Source organism: Schistocerca nitens, chromosome 3 (assembly GCF_023898315.1).
Source record: "Schistocerca nitens isolate TAMUIC-IGC-003100 chromosome 3, iqSchNite1.1, whole genome shotgun sequence".
In the NCBI taxonomy this organism is placed as follows: Eukaryota; Metazoa; Arthropoda; class Insecta; order Orthoptera; family Acrididae; genus Schistocerca; species Schistocerca nitens.
Window position 1 is genome coordinate 41,377,868 of NC_064616.1, and position 14,915 is coordinate 41,392,782.

The 14,915-nt window shown below is 39.4% G+C and overlaps 1 protein-coding gene across 1 annotated transcript in view; it reads left to right on the forward strand.

Moving 5' to 3' along the window:
* Positions 1-2,876: 2,876 nt before the first annotated feature.
* The window catches only part of LOC126247989 (transmembrane protein 183-like), a 173,891-nt gene continuing 161,852 nt past the window's right edge, over positions 2,877-14,915 (forward strand). The window contains exon 1 of the mRNA XM_049948573.1: positions 2,877-3,297. Coding sequence (XP_049804530.1) covers positions 3,234-3,297 — 64 coding nt within the window. The 5' untranslated portion in view covers positions 2,877-3,233. The remainder of the gene's footprint in view (positions 3,298-14,915) is intronic.

Genomic DNA, 14,915 nt, shown 5'->3' on the forward strand with positions numbered 1-14,915 from the left:
GGTCAAATGCATGGTCTAGGTCAACTGCCACGAGGGTGCCTTCTAAGCGGTGTGCTGACATAAGCGCCACCACATCTCTGTAAGAATTTAACGCTGTGTGTAGGTCTATATTACTGCCACCTCCCAGACATGTTTGGTCGGCATGTATGGCATCTTCGGCAATAGCGAGGAGGCGAGCACGAAGTATGCAGGCGAACAGATTGTAATCCGAATTCACTAATGTGAACGGTCGGAAGACATGCAATCTGCAACCCCTGTTTGGTTTTGGAACAGGGATAATCATGCCCTCCAAAAATTCGGTGGGGGGGGGGGGGGACGCGAAAGTCTGGATCCAGGAGTTCGCAGGACATCCGCCGCCAAACTTCCTCCATCACGTCAGAAAAGGTACTATAAAATTCAGGCGGAAGACTATCAGACCCAGGGGATTTGTTTCTCGCGCCTCGTGACAGGGTCATGCGCATTTCTTCCGATGTCATGGCCTCCGAGAATGTGGCGTCTCCTTGCGCCCTGCCTGAAGGTGGCAGGTCATGCAGGACGTCCTCAACGTGATTGTCAGGCCGTTGATCAGCTAGATAGAGAGTGCGGTAAAAATCTGTGAGGATGCGGGCGATGGCGTTGTGTGTCTCTGCACATTGCCCCTCCGCCGATATAACTGCCGTGATGAGTCGCCTCTTACAATTTCTGCGTTCTCGAACGATGTGATAAAGAGAAGCACGTTCCTCTGGGATAGAATCTTGCAGTCTCGCTCGAACCCACATGCCATCCAATCCGTCAGCTGTCATCTGCTGCAGCTGTGTCTGCATCCAGTGGACGGCCGTTTGGCGTTCTGGCGAAGGTTGTTGCGACACTAGTTATCGCAAGACCGTGTAGTAAAACACAGAGGTCGATCGAAGCCAAAGCACTATGTCTTGTCCATATGACATGAGCGGGTGGGGAAGAGCTGGTTTTGCGCAGTGTGTCCACCATCATATCACGGAATCATAGGTATGATGCTGTCGCTCACATTTGGGCCCTGTATCAGTGATGGCTACACAGCAAGCCTCTTCTTGGAGTGTGTTCACGTTAAGCGTCCAAGGTCTCCTTCTACGGCTTGTCTGTTGTCAAGGCAGAGTTGTGGCGCAGATGAAGGCCTGATGGTCGGTGAATGCAGTGAGCCACGGTTCGGCACCGACAGTCACTACCCAAAGAACTTGGAGATGTAAATCCTGTCCAACCTGCTGACTGAGTGGCTGGTGAAGTGTGTATATCTGTGTCGGTCACCGTGGATTAGTGTCCATGTATCATGCAAAGCGAGGTCCCTGACTATAGCATGAAGGGCTCGATAGAGGACAGGGTGAAGGATCCGATCCTCAGGGTGTAAGACGCTGTTCAACTCCCCGTCCATCACAAAGTGCTCTGTAGTACCATGAAACAGTGGAGCTACCTCAGTAGAGTAATAGTGCGTTCACTCTCGACGCTTCGCAGTACCAGACGGGGCACACAGATTCTTACCATTTGACCGCCACGGATTTAACGTCAAAGCACCTACACACAGATACATTAGTAACACAAAAGATGTGTAAAACTTTTCTTGGGAGTTTCTCGGAATTTCCAGAGTAGTGCACCTTACTACTTGCACATTATTTTGTTTTGATGGCCTGCTAAAGGTGTACAAAGCTTGAAGTAAATTCGTGATCCCAACGTTGTGACCTCCCCTTGTTCTAAGTTATATGTGGTTTGCGCACCAGACAAATAAATGTAGTAATACCATAAACACTTCTTATACCATAAATAGATTGTAAATACAGAGCACTGTTGTAACTTCAGTAACTATTATTGTTCACAAATTAAAGCACCAGCTCATATCTTCACGTGGTAGATTCATTGCAATTTTGGAACTATCCTTTCCTTTTCTATCTTTGAAAGTGAGAACCTACCAACTTCATACTCTTATTTACCTACCGTAATTATGTATTACAAAGAATAAGCTTCCCCAGTGGTAAAAGTGTGGTGGATGTGTGAAGTATGTTCTAATTTTTGCGGAAAATTACAATTCATTGCGAGAAAAAAGGAACTTCTTCCTTCAGACGTGAAAATAGCTGAAGTAACGAGAAAAAATAAATACATTCCTGTGCCAGTACAAGAATACATTTCGTCTGCATATATATATATATATATATATATATATATATATATATATATATATATATATATATATATAATGTTCTTGTTTGGAAAAGAAGTCTCCTAAAATAACTAGCTTTTGAATTTTCTTTTGCACTTTATAGATACCTGAGACTAAGTTACGTCTCAATTCTTTTTCAAACGTATGAGTCTTTTCTATGCATTTTATTTTGAGAGGTACTTACTTTGCTTTACCAGTTGATCAATTTATTTCGAAGATTTACTGGTATTTGCAAGTTTCGTGCTTAACTGGTAAATTGTTGACAGTTACAATTCAAACGGTTTTCGAAATTCGGCTTGCGTCTTTCGGAAGATGTGTCACATGTAAACGTAGTGTCTCCTGGGAGAGAGCGCTGATACCAGAATCTTTTAAAAAAGCGAAAGTAGAAAAAAATTTGATAGAGTAGAATGCAAACCCACATATCAGCTATCATCCGTCAGCTACCCACGACTCTAACCACAACGCCAATACAGAGCGCTGGAATTCTTAACTCGGTTTCAAATTTACGTAACATGAAAACTTCAGCTGCTGTTATGGTTATATCTTATATTTAATTACAAGAAATCGTACCAAAATGACGCGTTGTCGAGAGATCGTCAACATCTGAAGCAGCCTACATTTATATGACATATTTAGTAGTTTAAAAACTATCAAATACGCCTTTTCGCACTTCTCAGAACTCGATACGACTACGATAGTCGACAGACGTTCCCGAAGGTCGAAACTGGGCGTGTTCACGTCACAGTTACATCACGGAGAAGTTTTACCGCGGTGAATCTAGCAACTACAGCGCTCAGAGCCGTACGAGCACGAAAATCGATAAATGTTCCCGACGGCCGAAACTGGGTGTGTATGCGCCATAGTGACGTCACCGAGAAGTGTTACCGAGGTGAATCTAGCGTCACCCAAGTCCCCATCTCTACGCCATCGTTGTAGCTCAAAACTCGAGACAGTCGTTTACATCTTCGTTGTTTCACTTGTGTAAGAAGTGAACTGTTAAGTGTCAACAAGTTTCCGCGCTACGTTTTAGGCCTGATCAATTGATTTGCTGTAGAAAAGTGCATGCAAAATGAGTTGCTGTAGGCGAAGGAGACGCCGAACGCGTTCAGAAGGTTCATGTCGGGAATATTGTGGTTAGTATACAAACAGCCAATAGAAGACAATACCTATTTTAATAGTGCTAGTAAAAGCGTGCGTTTTCTCCGCAACACGATTTTAAGGTCGGATATCTTATTTAACTTGATGTTGATACCAAAATAGTTATTTGAAAATATCACGCAATCTCTTAAACAATAGTTAAATAGTTGCATTAGTAGTTCGCTGTTCATGTAGGATAATCTTTCGGAGTGAAATGAGTATTTCTGTTATTGTACTAACTGTCTTGGTCAACAGATATAACACCTGATTTTTTTAACCATTGCTTTTTATTTATGCAAATAGATCTGTTGGTGGCGACCTAAGGCCGGTAATGTGGTTTTTGTGTATACATAGACCCTGTCGTATTGCACTGTGGAGAACTAAGTGGGTAGTCCACGCCGAAGACAATGAGCTAATGGCAGAATGTTTGTTCATAGTCTGGTGCTCAGTTTCTTTTTATTTTTACTGTTCTTATCTAATTTGTTTGCCATTAAGAGCGTTTTTAGCTTATTATGGGCAAATGGTATTACTGCGTCTTATGATTATTAATATTTTAACGCAATATAGTTACCAGAAGAATACATAATTAGAAGCAATTGAAGTATTTCTATTCGTTCAGGAAAAGGTGCAAGTTTTCATTTATGTTAAGGAATGTGGAATATGCTAATTTATTGGTGTGTCAACACAGCATCTTTACTGTTAGCCTCCAGAGTTTGTGTTGGCAGTTTTTTGTGTGATTGTTGTTAAGTAGTCTTGTGTGTTATGGTAAATATGCATTTTGTAGTAAATTCATCACACTATCCTAAGCCAAATGTTAAGAACTCAGTCTTAAAAATACACTAGTATGAAATCTGATTGTGAGCAATTTTACCTGTGCTCAACTTAATCATGAGGGTCTACTTAGGAAATTTAAACATTTTTTTTCAATGATTTGCCGAAGATAATGCGTTTGCAGCAGCTGCTGATACAGCGTTACTGTTGACCATAAGCGTTCTCAATTTGCTATTCTGATGTTGGACAACATGCTTATTGGCAAGCTTTCCACAGTTTTATATCTGTGTAGATTGTGAAGACAGTAAACTATATAAGGTTGCTCATTGTGTCTTTCTGTGCAAGTACTGGGAGAAGCAGACAGATGCTTGACATGTTTGGCGGGAGTGGGGCTAATATCTGTCTGTTCTGCTGTTGATTCTCAAACCCAAACTTGTCTTAGTTTTAGCGTGTGCTCTGGCTCTTGTAGCCTTTTTTCAATGGACTTTGAATTTCAGATTTTCATCCCATCTGAGTTTGTGTTACTCAGTAGGAATTTGATGTTGTATATGCATTTAATTTTGTATCAGTTTAATGGAATAATGTAAAAGACAATTGCAATGCCAGTGTAAAAGTTGGTGCATTAATTTTGTTGCATACCCACTGGGAATGTTCACCTTTTGCTGTCCTCCCTCTTCTTTCAAATGGGCTAAAAAAACTTGATATAATTGTCAAACTGGGCTCACATATTGCAAATTTTTACATATTCCCAGTTTTACATATTAGTAGTAATGGCTAAATGCATGAATTATAAACTTAAATACCACGTAACACAAAATGGTATAGCACACATTTGCACAATAATCCATACCACACTTGCACAGATAAGGAGCTAATAGATTATGACCATACGGCAGTTGGATCATGTAAGGCCCATGTTAGGCTACTGCATTCTATCAGTAATGTAACCTCTATTTGGAACTCATCTCCCAAGCATGGGGTACTCTGTCTCTAGGGAGTCTGCTGTTCATGAGCAGTAACATCATCAGTTTCTTCATTTCAGCCTCCAAATTTTGAAGTAAGTTTATATCTAGATTTTCATTGACAACATTCACTCCATATTTAGTATGTCATCCTGATGACATGTAAACTGTACTTTGAGAGATTTAGCTATTTCTAATTTCAGGTAGAATATGTCATTACCAACATTTGCTCCATATTTAACTTTCCTTTATACATAATAAAATTTATTGGATGTTATGAGGGTTGGAACTTAAATAGTGGCAACTATTTATTCACAATCGATACAAAAGAGTTAAATGTTTGCACATGTTACTGTCCTTCAAAGTAGTCACCAGTGTTGTGTAGAACCCGTTGCCACCAATGTGGAAGGCGTAGTATACCGTTAGCAGAGCCTGTTCTGTTGATGGTGTGAGTGAGTGGAGTGGTCTACTGCCAGTAGAATCTCTGGAACAGTTTTGAAACAAATGCCACAAAGTGGTTCCTTCATCTTGTGAATCAAATCAGTCACGACTTAAGTCCGAGGAGTATGGTGGATGGTACAGTACTTCCCAGTCCCATCGACCGAACAGAGCAGCCACAGATTGCATTGTATGCGCCTGCACATTGTCATGCAAAATAATGGATGGGTTGCGCAGAAAGTGTCTCCGCTTCTTTCGCGAAGCTAGTCACAGGTGATGCTCCAAAAACGATCAGTAATACTGTGCATTGACGGTCTGCTGTGGAGGAACGTAATGCGCTAGGATAACACCATCAGTCATACGCGAGAATCATCATGTCTTTAGACGGAAATACGGAAGCGTCCGATCCCGCCCATCTGCTTTGACCCATGACGTCACAAACAGGGCGGAAACAAAAACAAACACACACACACTTTCCACAAGAAGCCTAATGACACTAACGGGACAAGCGCGGGAAATGGGGTGTTTTGGGTGGGGGCAAATTAAATATAAACAAATTTAGACGCCTTGCGTAGCTACAACGTGTAAGTGAAGACAGCCATGCATGAATACCCTCCCACCTCCCCAGGGGTCGTAACCCCTGCAACCCATAGAAGATAAAGATGCTTCAGTAGCTGATTAGTGTTTTTTGTCTTAAAAAAAAAAATCTCACGGGATAGAACGAACAGATCAGAAAGATAAATATAATAAACTAAAACAGAAATAGGAGGAAACAGATAATTAAAATAAGTAATAAGTGTTTTTAAATTTAAAAAAAATCTCACGAGATAGAGCGAACAGATCAGAAAAGTAAATAAAATAAGATAAAACAGAACTGGAGACAGCCACACTCAAACCAAACTCCGCGCCGTCATGACGTCACACACGACAACACCCTTACATCACGGGTCAAAGCCGACGCGTGGGATCGGACGCTTCTGTCGACCCCTTTAGACTGCTCTATTCGCACCATCAACAGAACAGGCTCTGCTAACGGTATACTACACCTTCCACATCGCTGGCAATGGGTTCTACACAACGCTGGTGACTACTTTGAAGGACAGTAACAGGTGCAAACATGTAACTCTTTTGTATTGGTTGTGAATAAGTAGTTGCCACTATTTAAGTTCCAACCCTCATGTATATGCATACTAGTGACTGCCCAGGTCAGTCGGGGACATTGAAACGAAATCATATAGGGGTAGTGCAGGAATACCGGTAAGTCTAATAATTAATAAGAAAATAGAAATATGAATAAGCTACTATAAACAGCCTAGTGAACATATTACAGTACTAAAGCTAGGCATGAAACCAGCACTCATTACAGTAATATATTTGTATGTCTACTAGTTCCACAGATGATTGATATTTGAAAAAATGTATGAGGTAAATGAAATTACTTTGCACCACTTTTGGGCAGTTTTTCTAAAAAAAATCGTGTAATGTGTAGTAGTTATGTAAAATGACTTGAAACTGAGGTTAGTCTATTCTAAAACAATGCAATAACCATTTAGTAACTTACAAAGACAACAAAGATTTATTTTTGAAATTTTGTAATGTTTTACAAACGAGAGCTAAATAGCCCATGGAGCGTGTTACTTTACTCTACTAGCATAAACGTCATTTTAGGATGGGATAATAGCTTTGGGCAATGTTACCGTTTTAAAATTTATTGTTGCACTAGTAAGCAAACTTTTTGTATTGCGGGAAGTAAAACATAAAAATTTAGGGTATTGAAACTTTTTTACTTACAATATAAAGAAAAAGTAAGACATGAAAAAACTTCTTATTTTATCAAAGAAAATGCCAGTGTTTCATTAGGTACAATATGTTAATGTATGAAAATGTCAGTGATGATACCAGGAAAATATTATGCACAAATTCATCACCATAAACTAACTCGGGCACTAAGAAAATGCCTCTTTCACTTAACCATTTTGAATGGTTTGTAAAGTCAGTTATATCATTTGTGAAAAAGTACATCTTATTTATAGGCCAGTTCGATTTATCAAGAGATGGTGTTTAGGGTTACACCATCGTCAATAAAAGTTCCAGTAACACCGAGGTAACATTTATTTTCATACTGTGTAGCCATAAACACACCAGTCTGCTCGCTGGTAGATTCCATTGTTTCCTGTGGTTTGGGTAGGCTCTTTTCATACTCTGTAGGTGCTGCTAACATTTTCATTAGTTTTTTTTCCCAGTATCATTTCCAAATTTTGTCCGAGCTTGTTCTTCTATTAAGTCTTCACCACTAGAATTGTCAAGCACTGTCTGGATTTTTTCTCTTAAGTTGTTTACTTGTACCTGGGACTGGTTTAGAAGCATTTTGTGGCATTTTAAGGAAATGTTTCATTTCTTGTGGATTCCAGATATTCTTTCAGACATTCAGTGCTGTGAACTGTGTATTGGCAAGGTCCTAACTCCCATTTACACTTGTACCATACTATAACAATACCTTATCGGTACTCATTTTCAGCAAAGAAAGATTAATCCCAAACTGCATCAAGTCTAAAATAAAGTAATGAAAGTACTGTGGAGCTACAATGACCCATTTTGTCAGTGATGCAGAATTGACACAGTTTTCCCAGAAACTAACCTTAATGGCTGCTTTAGATCGTGCAGTGATAAATATTGATTACAGTTCTGTGGTATGATGTAGGCAATAACAAATTTCTACACACAAATGTAATTTGCCTTCTGTGTTGCTATTTTTCTGGTAGCAAAGTACTACTTTTCTGGACAAAAATTACCTAAAAAGTACAGTAGTGCGGTTTTGGTTAGCAGACAATATCCAAGACAGGGAGTGGCAGAGTAACTAAAACATATGAGCTAGTAGAATCTGTGAACTACTGGGCAGTATCAGAACTGTTATGAAATGTTCATTAGGATAGGAGCTAGGCAGGATAAAATCTTTCTTCAGAGTTTGTGCAAAGTCACTCCCATGGACAAAGTAACCCCACTTTACAGTATTCAGATAGCTAAGGGCTATGAAAATTTAATTGCAGTGAGGGGCTAAAATTTTATTGTAAGAAAAAGGAGTAGGAAAAATAGTGGGTGAACATGAGTTGAGGAAGAGGAATGAAAGGGAAGCCAGCTGGTGGAATTTTGCACCAAGCACAATTTAATAATTATTAATACTTTGTTTAAAAATCATGAAAGGTAGTTTTATAGGTGGAAGAGACCTGGAGATACCAGATGGTATCAAACATATTATGTAATGGTAAGATAGAGTTCAAAACCTGATTTTAAACTGAGAAACATTGCCAGCAGCAGATGGGGACTCAGTCTATTACTTGTTGGTTGCAGACTGCAGATCGAAACTGAAGAAATTGCAGGAAGGTAGGACAATAAATAGCTGAGGTCTGGGTAAGTTGAAAGAACCAGATCTTAAGAGTTTCAAAGAGCATCTGGCAACATTTGAGTGATGTAGGGTAAGGAACACGATAGAAGATGAAATGGTAGCCTTAAGAGTTGAAGTATGAAGGCAGCAGATGAGCAAAAGGGTAAAAAGACATGGCTCAGTACAAATTCTCAGTAACACTTGAGATATTGAATCTAACTGCTGAAAGCAGAAAATATAAAAATGCTACAGATGAATCTGATAAGAGACTACAGACATCTGAAAAGTGAGGTAGACAGGGAGAGCAAATCAGGAAAGGCTAGACAAGAAGTGCAAGGTTATAGAACCATGCATGTTTATGCAATAGATAGATATTGTGTATAGGAAAATTAGAAACATGTTTTGGGGAAAGAAAGACACCTGGATGAACATGATGGCAAGCCCATTCTAACCAGAGAAGGGGAAACTTAAAAGGTGGAAGGAATATATAGAAGGGCATACAAGGGAAATAAGTTGAAGGTGAGGTGGGAGCATTGACATCCCTGGGAGAGCTAGCCATGGTAAAACTGTTCCACACTGCATGCAAAATATATCAGGCAGGCAGAAGTACCCTCATACTTTAAGAAGACTGCCATAATTACTATTCCAGAGCCAGCAGGTACTGATGTGCGTAAATGTTACCGAATATCAGTCTAACATGTCATGGTTCAAAAATATTGATACAGTTGTTTGAGTGTGTTGAGAAACTACTAGAAGCTAACATGGTGGGCGTTGTCTATACAATGATGAGTGTCAACGTCTGTCCCCCATCCCAGATGATGATCACTCCTGGCTCATTTCATTTCAGATTACCCAAAATAAAGAAGTCTATTGCTCTCATGTCACAGACGTTCATGAAAAATTGGTGTAAGTAAAAAGAACACAATGAAAGATGGATAAAATATTTTTATTGAATTTTTGGATAAAAACTGTAGTAAGGTCATACTTCTGAAATTGGTTACTTTCACAAACTGGCATTGGCTGGGAGGGTGGAAAAAAAAGTATATAATCATTATAACTTTTTTATGTACATCTACATCTATGTGGATACTCTGCAAGCCACCATACAGTGCCGGAGGATACGCTGTACCACTACTAGTCATTTTCTTTCCTGTTCCATTCACAAATAGAGAGGGAAAAATGGCTGTCTATATACTTCTGTATGAGCCCTAATTTCTGGAATCTTATTTTCATGGTCTTTACACCCAATGTTGTTGGTCGCAGAGTCATTAGGCAGTCAGCTTCAAATTCTGGTTCTCTAAATTTTCTCAATAGTGTTTCTCATTGGAGTTCCTGAAGCCTCTGTAATACTACTGTGCTACCGGTAACAAATTTAGCAGCCTGCCTCTGAATTGCTTTGATGTCTTCCTTGAAAGCAACCTGGTATGGATCCCAGACGCTCGAGCAGTATTCTTTCATAAAATTCCCCCAATAACTGAAGTCTACCATTCACCTTCTCTATCACAGTTCTCACATGCTCGTTCCATTTCATATAGCTTTGCAGATTTATGCTCAGATATTTAAATGATGTGATTGTGTCAAGCAGGACACTAGTAAAAATGTAACTGACCATTACAGGTGTGTTCTTCCTACTCATCTGCATTAGCTTACATTTATGCACATTTAGAGCTAGCTGCCTTTCATCACACTGACTAGAAATTTTGTCTAAATTGTCTTGTATCTTCCTACAATCACTTAACGTTGACACCTTACTGTAAACATTAGCATCATCAGCAAACAACTGCAGATTGCTGCCCACACTGTCTGCCAAAACATTTATTTATTTATTTTATTTATTCATCCATTGACAATAAATATTGTTTGGATGTTGTTAAGCCATTTCAAAGAAATGGACACAAACAATATATACGTGAAAAAGTACAGAACAAAATAATACAATGAGGTTAACAATAATGCAATGTAAGTAATACAGCCTATATACATCCCTGCTTGTTATTTTAAATGCATAGTCTGTTTTTCATAAGGCTTTAGTTTTGTCCTCCCTAAACGGCAAGTCCTTATATACACCACACTGCTTAAGTATATATTTACATTGCACAACAGCTGTCCTTTAAGTATGTAATGTAATGAATGATTAGGTACATATTGAGTATTTTCCATTTTGCCTTTATAAATATCATCAGAAAAAATTTATTGAGCTACATAGTCATTTACACAATAAAAACATTGTTCTATTAGAAATGTTTTAAATTCTGTTTTAAATTTATCTTCTAACTGCCTGATGTTGACTGGCAGTCCGTTGTACAGTTTTGCACCGATATGGCTCACATGCCTTTGTGTATTCGTTCTTTTTGTTCACTGAGTATGGAGTGCTGCGCTATTACGGGTATTGTAGTTATGAAAGTCTGCATTTGTCTGAAAATCTGCAATGTGGGTCCTGACATACAACACACATTTGTATATGTATAATGATGGTATAGTAAGTATTCTAAGCTTTTTGAATATGGGTTTGCAGTGTGTCTGTTGATGACTGTGAGTTATTATTCGGATGGCCCTCTTCTGCAACAAAAAAATTTGTTTTAGGCGCCCTGTTGTGGAACCCCAAAATATTATTCCGTATTTGGCAAGAGATTGAAAATAGCCGAAATATGCCATTCTGGCACACTCTGAGGTACAGACATTTGCAATAATTTTGAGAGCAAAACAGGCTGAATTAAGTTTCTGTGCAAGTTTTATTACGTGGTCATTAAAATTTAAGTTTTCATCCACATGAATCCCCAGCAATTTTGTGGATGTCACTCTAAGGCTTTGTCACCCCACACCAGATTAAGATTTACATTTTGACATCTTTTCCCAAACTGCATATAATTTGTTTTATTTACATTCAATGTCAACCTGTTTGCATTGAGCCAAGACTGGATGTAATTCAGTACTTTATCAGCAGTTGTTGGTAGCAACTGCTTTGGTGCACTGATTATCACACTAGTATCATCTGCAAATATTATTGCTTTGGCTGCATCATCTGAGGTGTGAAAATCATTTATAGAGAACAACACACTTCTCTGGAGCACTCCTGATGAAACCCTTGTCTCTGATGAACACTCACCATCTAGGACAACATACTGGGTTCTATTACTTGAAGTCTTCGAGCTGCTCGTGTATCTACGGACTTATTCCATATGCTTGTACCTTCATTAACAGCAATGGGACACTATGTCAAATGCTTTCAGAAATCTATAAATATGGAATCTGCTTGTTGCCCTTCGATAGTTTGCAATATGTCCTGTAAGAAAGCGATGCTTTCTAAAACCATGCTGGTTCTTTTAACCTACTTATCTACTTTGACCGATGATAAAATGATGGAATGTTTCTATGATTCTCGTATGTTAACTATTTCTTGAACATGAAATTTTAAACTTCAGGTTTTGTTTTGCTGCCTTCAACTGCCACACCAGGCTGAATGACGCCCCCTGTTAGTAGCCCTGTTGAGCCTTTTGCTCATCCGTTCGCTGAAACTATGAAATTCCTGGGACTCGTGCTTGATAGAAAACTTTCTTGGTCCTCACACGTGTCTTACCTGACCACCCAATGTACCCAGTCCCTCAGTGTCCTATGTGTCCTAAGCGATACTTCTAGGGGAGCAGCTCAGACCACACTCCTCTGTTTATACCGATAACTTGTTAGTTCGAAACTAGACTATGGGTGTTCCGTTTGTGCATCTTTTGCACGTCCGTCCCTCTTCCACTGTCTCACTACTATCCATCATCGTGGAATCTACTGGGCCACTGGAGCCTTTTACAGTGGCCCAGTTTGAGGGTCTCTACTCAGAAACTCTACTCTGCCAGCCATACTGGCGTGATGTTCTACTCAGCAGATACACGTGCCATTTGTCTGCCATGCCCGGCCACCCATCCTATGCCTCCTTCAGTGATTCCTTGGACTACCACAATGGGGTGCCTGTGTCTTCTGTATTACCTCCTGGAGTTTGCTTTCAGCTATTGCTCCAGCCTGCTTGCCATTTTCCTGGTGGGTGTGAACCTTCACCACCTTGGCTTTGTGTGGTGGCCCATGTTCACATTGCATTTAATTCTCTTCCTAAGGAAACTACTCCAGATTCGATCTATCACTGTAAGTTTCTCAACCTTCACACAGAACTTTGCGATACTACCTTCATGTACTCTGGTAGCTCTAAGACTGACCATAGTGTTTGGTGTGCATTCATCATCGGCACAAACAATTTTCAGTATCAGCTTCCAGAATAGTGCTCAATATTTACAGCAGAGCATGTCACCCTCTTCAGATGATACAGGCTTTTTAATTGTCATATGCTCTGATTCTCTGTGCCCTTCAGAGTGTCTGTGTGTTGTACAAAGTCCATCCCTTAATGCAATGGGTCCAAGAAAGCCTCCACTTGCTCTTGAGGGAGCCGTTATGACATTTATGTGGGTTTTTCTGGTCACGTCGATCTGATGGGAAACTAGGCTGCTGACAAGCTTGCAGTCCTACCTCAGCCCGCTAGCTCTTCCATTCCTTCTGATGATCTCTGTGTAGCCATCTGTTGACAAGTGGTATCACTTGGGTATCAGCACTGGTCTTCTCTTCTTGGGAACAACTTCCAGGGAATTAAACGCCTTGCAGTGACGTGGTCGACTTCCTCTCAGCCCTCTTGCTGCAGGGAGATCATTTTAGCTAAGTTACGTATTGGCCACTTGTTTTAGCCATCATTATCTGTTAGGTGGTGATCCCCCACTACTATGTGCTCATTGTCAACATTTGATGGTTCACCGTTTCCTGACTGCTGTTTTTTTTTTGTTAACCACTTACGGTATAGTGTCTGTCTGCTGTCTCAGTTATCGGCCATTTTACCGAACAAAGGGTGGGCTGTCGATTGCATTTTACTTTTTATCTGTCATAGCAATATGGTGAAGGACATTTAATCTTTAGTTTGGGACCTCTGTTGTCCCTGCAGGGTATTTTGTGGACTTTCCTCCAAGAGGACGTCCTTGTTCTTAGCTGTTCCCTTCCCTCGATTGGGCTTAATGTGCAGTCGCTTTTAACTTCTTTCTCATGTTAGTGTTTTAAGGTTCTGATGTGGGCAAATAGGACCACAGTTAGTTTTTTGTGCCCTAAAACTAAACTAAACGTGGTGGTGAATTTTCCAATATGAATAGGAAAATGTAATATCCTGTCTCCTGTTAATATCGATCTGTAATAATAAAATGTTGGTGCAGTGTAAAACATAGGGTTCACAGTACGAGTTGTAATCATATAGTCAGCAATATTTTGAGACTTGAATTGTAACTGGATGTGCTTAAGATAAAAAATAACTGATTATGGTTATATCTGTGTGCTTCACGCGTACTTTCTGATGCTATGTGCCAATTGTAGTTCATTTTATGAGTTTTTTAGCAGATTTTGGACTCATTCTAACACATTCAAATTTAGACAAGATTTTTATTTTCTTGATTAGGTGCTATCCCTCCTTATAAACACACTTTTTGACTTGTTCTTGCTTCTATGCCTTGTATGTATGTATCATGTTTCTTTCCTGCTTTGCAGTTATCAAAATGTGTCAATCTCTTTAGGAATTTATTTCCCAGGTGTAACATGTAGTCCCCCTCTGTGAGGCCACGTTCCATAACATTTAGCACAAAACCCAATTCCTGTTCACTTTCAACCACTCCTGCTGTGTCATCAATGAATTGTATTGTGCCAACTTTCTGTCCTTGATAAACAATACTTGTCCTTTCATTCCCTCTTTCCCTTTTCAAAGTGCTATATAAACATCACTAGTGACAATGAACAGCCTCATGTTACTGCTTTCATGGGCTAGTTTTGACTTCTTATGCAAATCTGTGATTACATGCTATTAAAAATTGCTTTAAAGAAAGACTGAGTTAGTTATCCATCTCTCACTGTCATAAATAGCATACTGCCTAAAAAAGGGAAAACATTTTATTTCATCCTGCAGTGTAAAAGAACCTTTCCATATTTGTGAAAATAATAGATGTAAAACACCTTTTCATATTTACGAAAATAACATAATTTCCTTGGTTTTCCT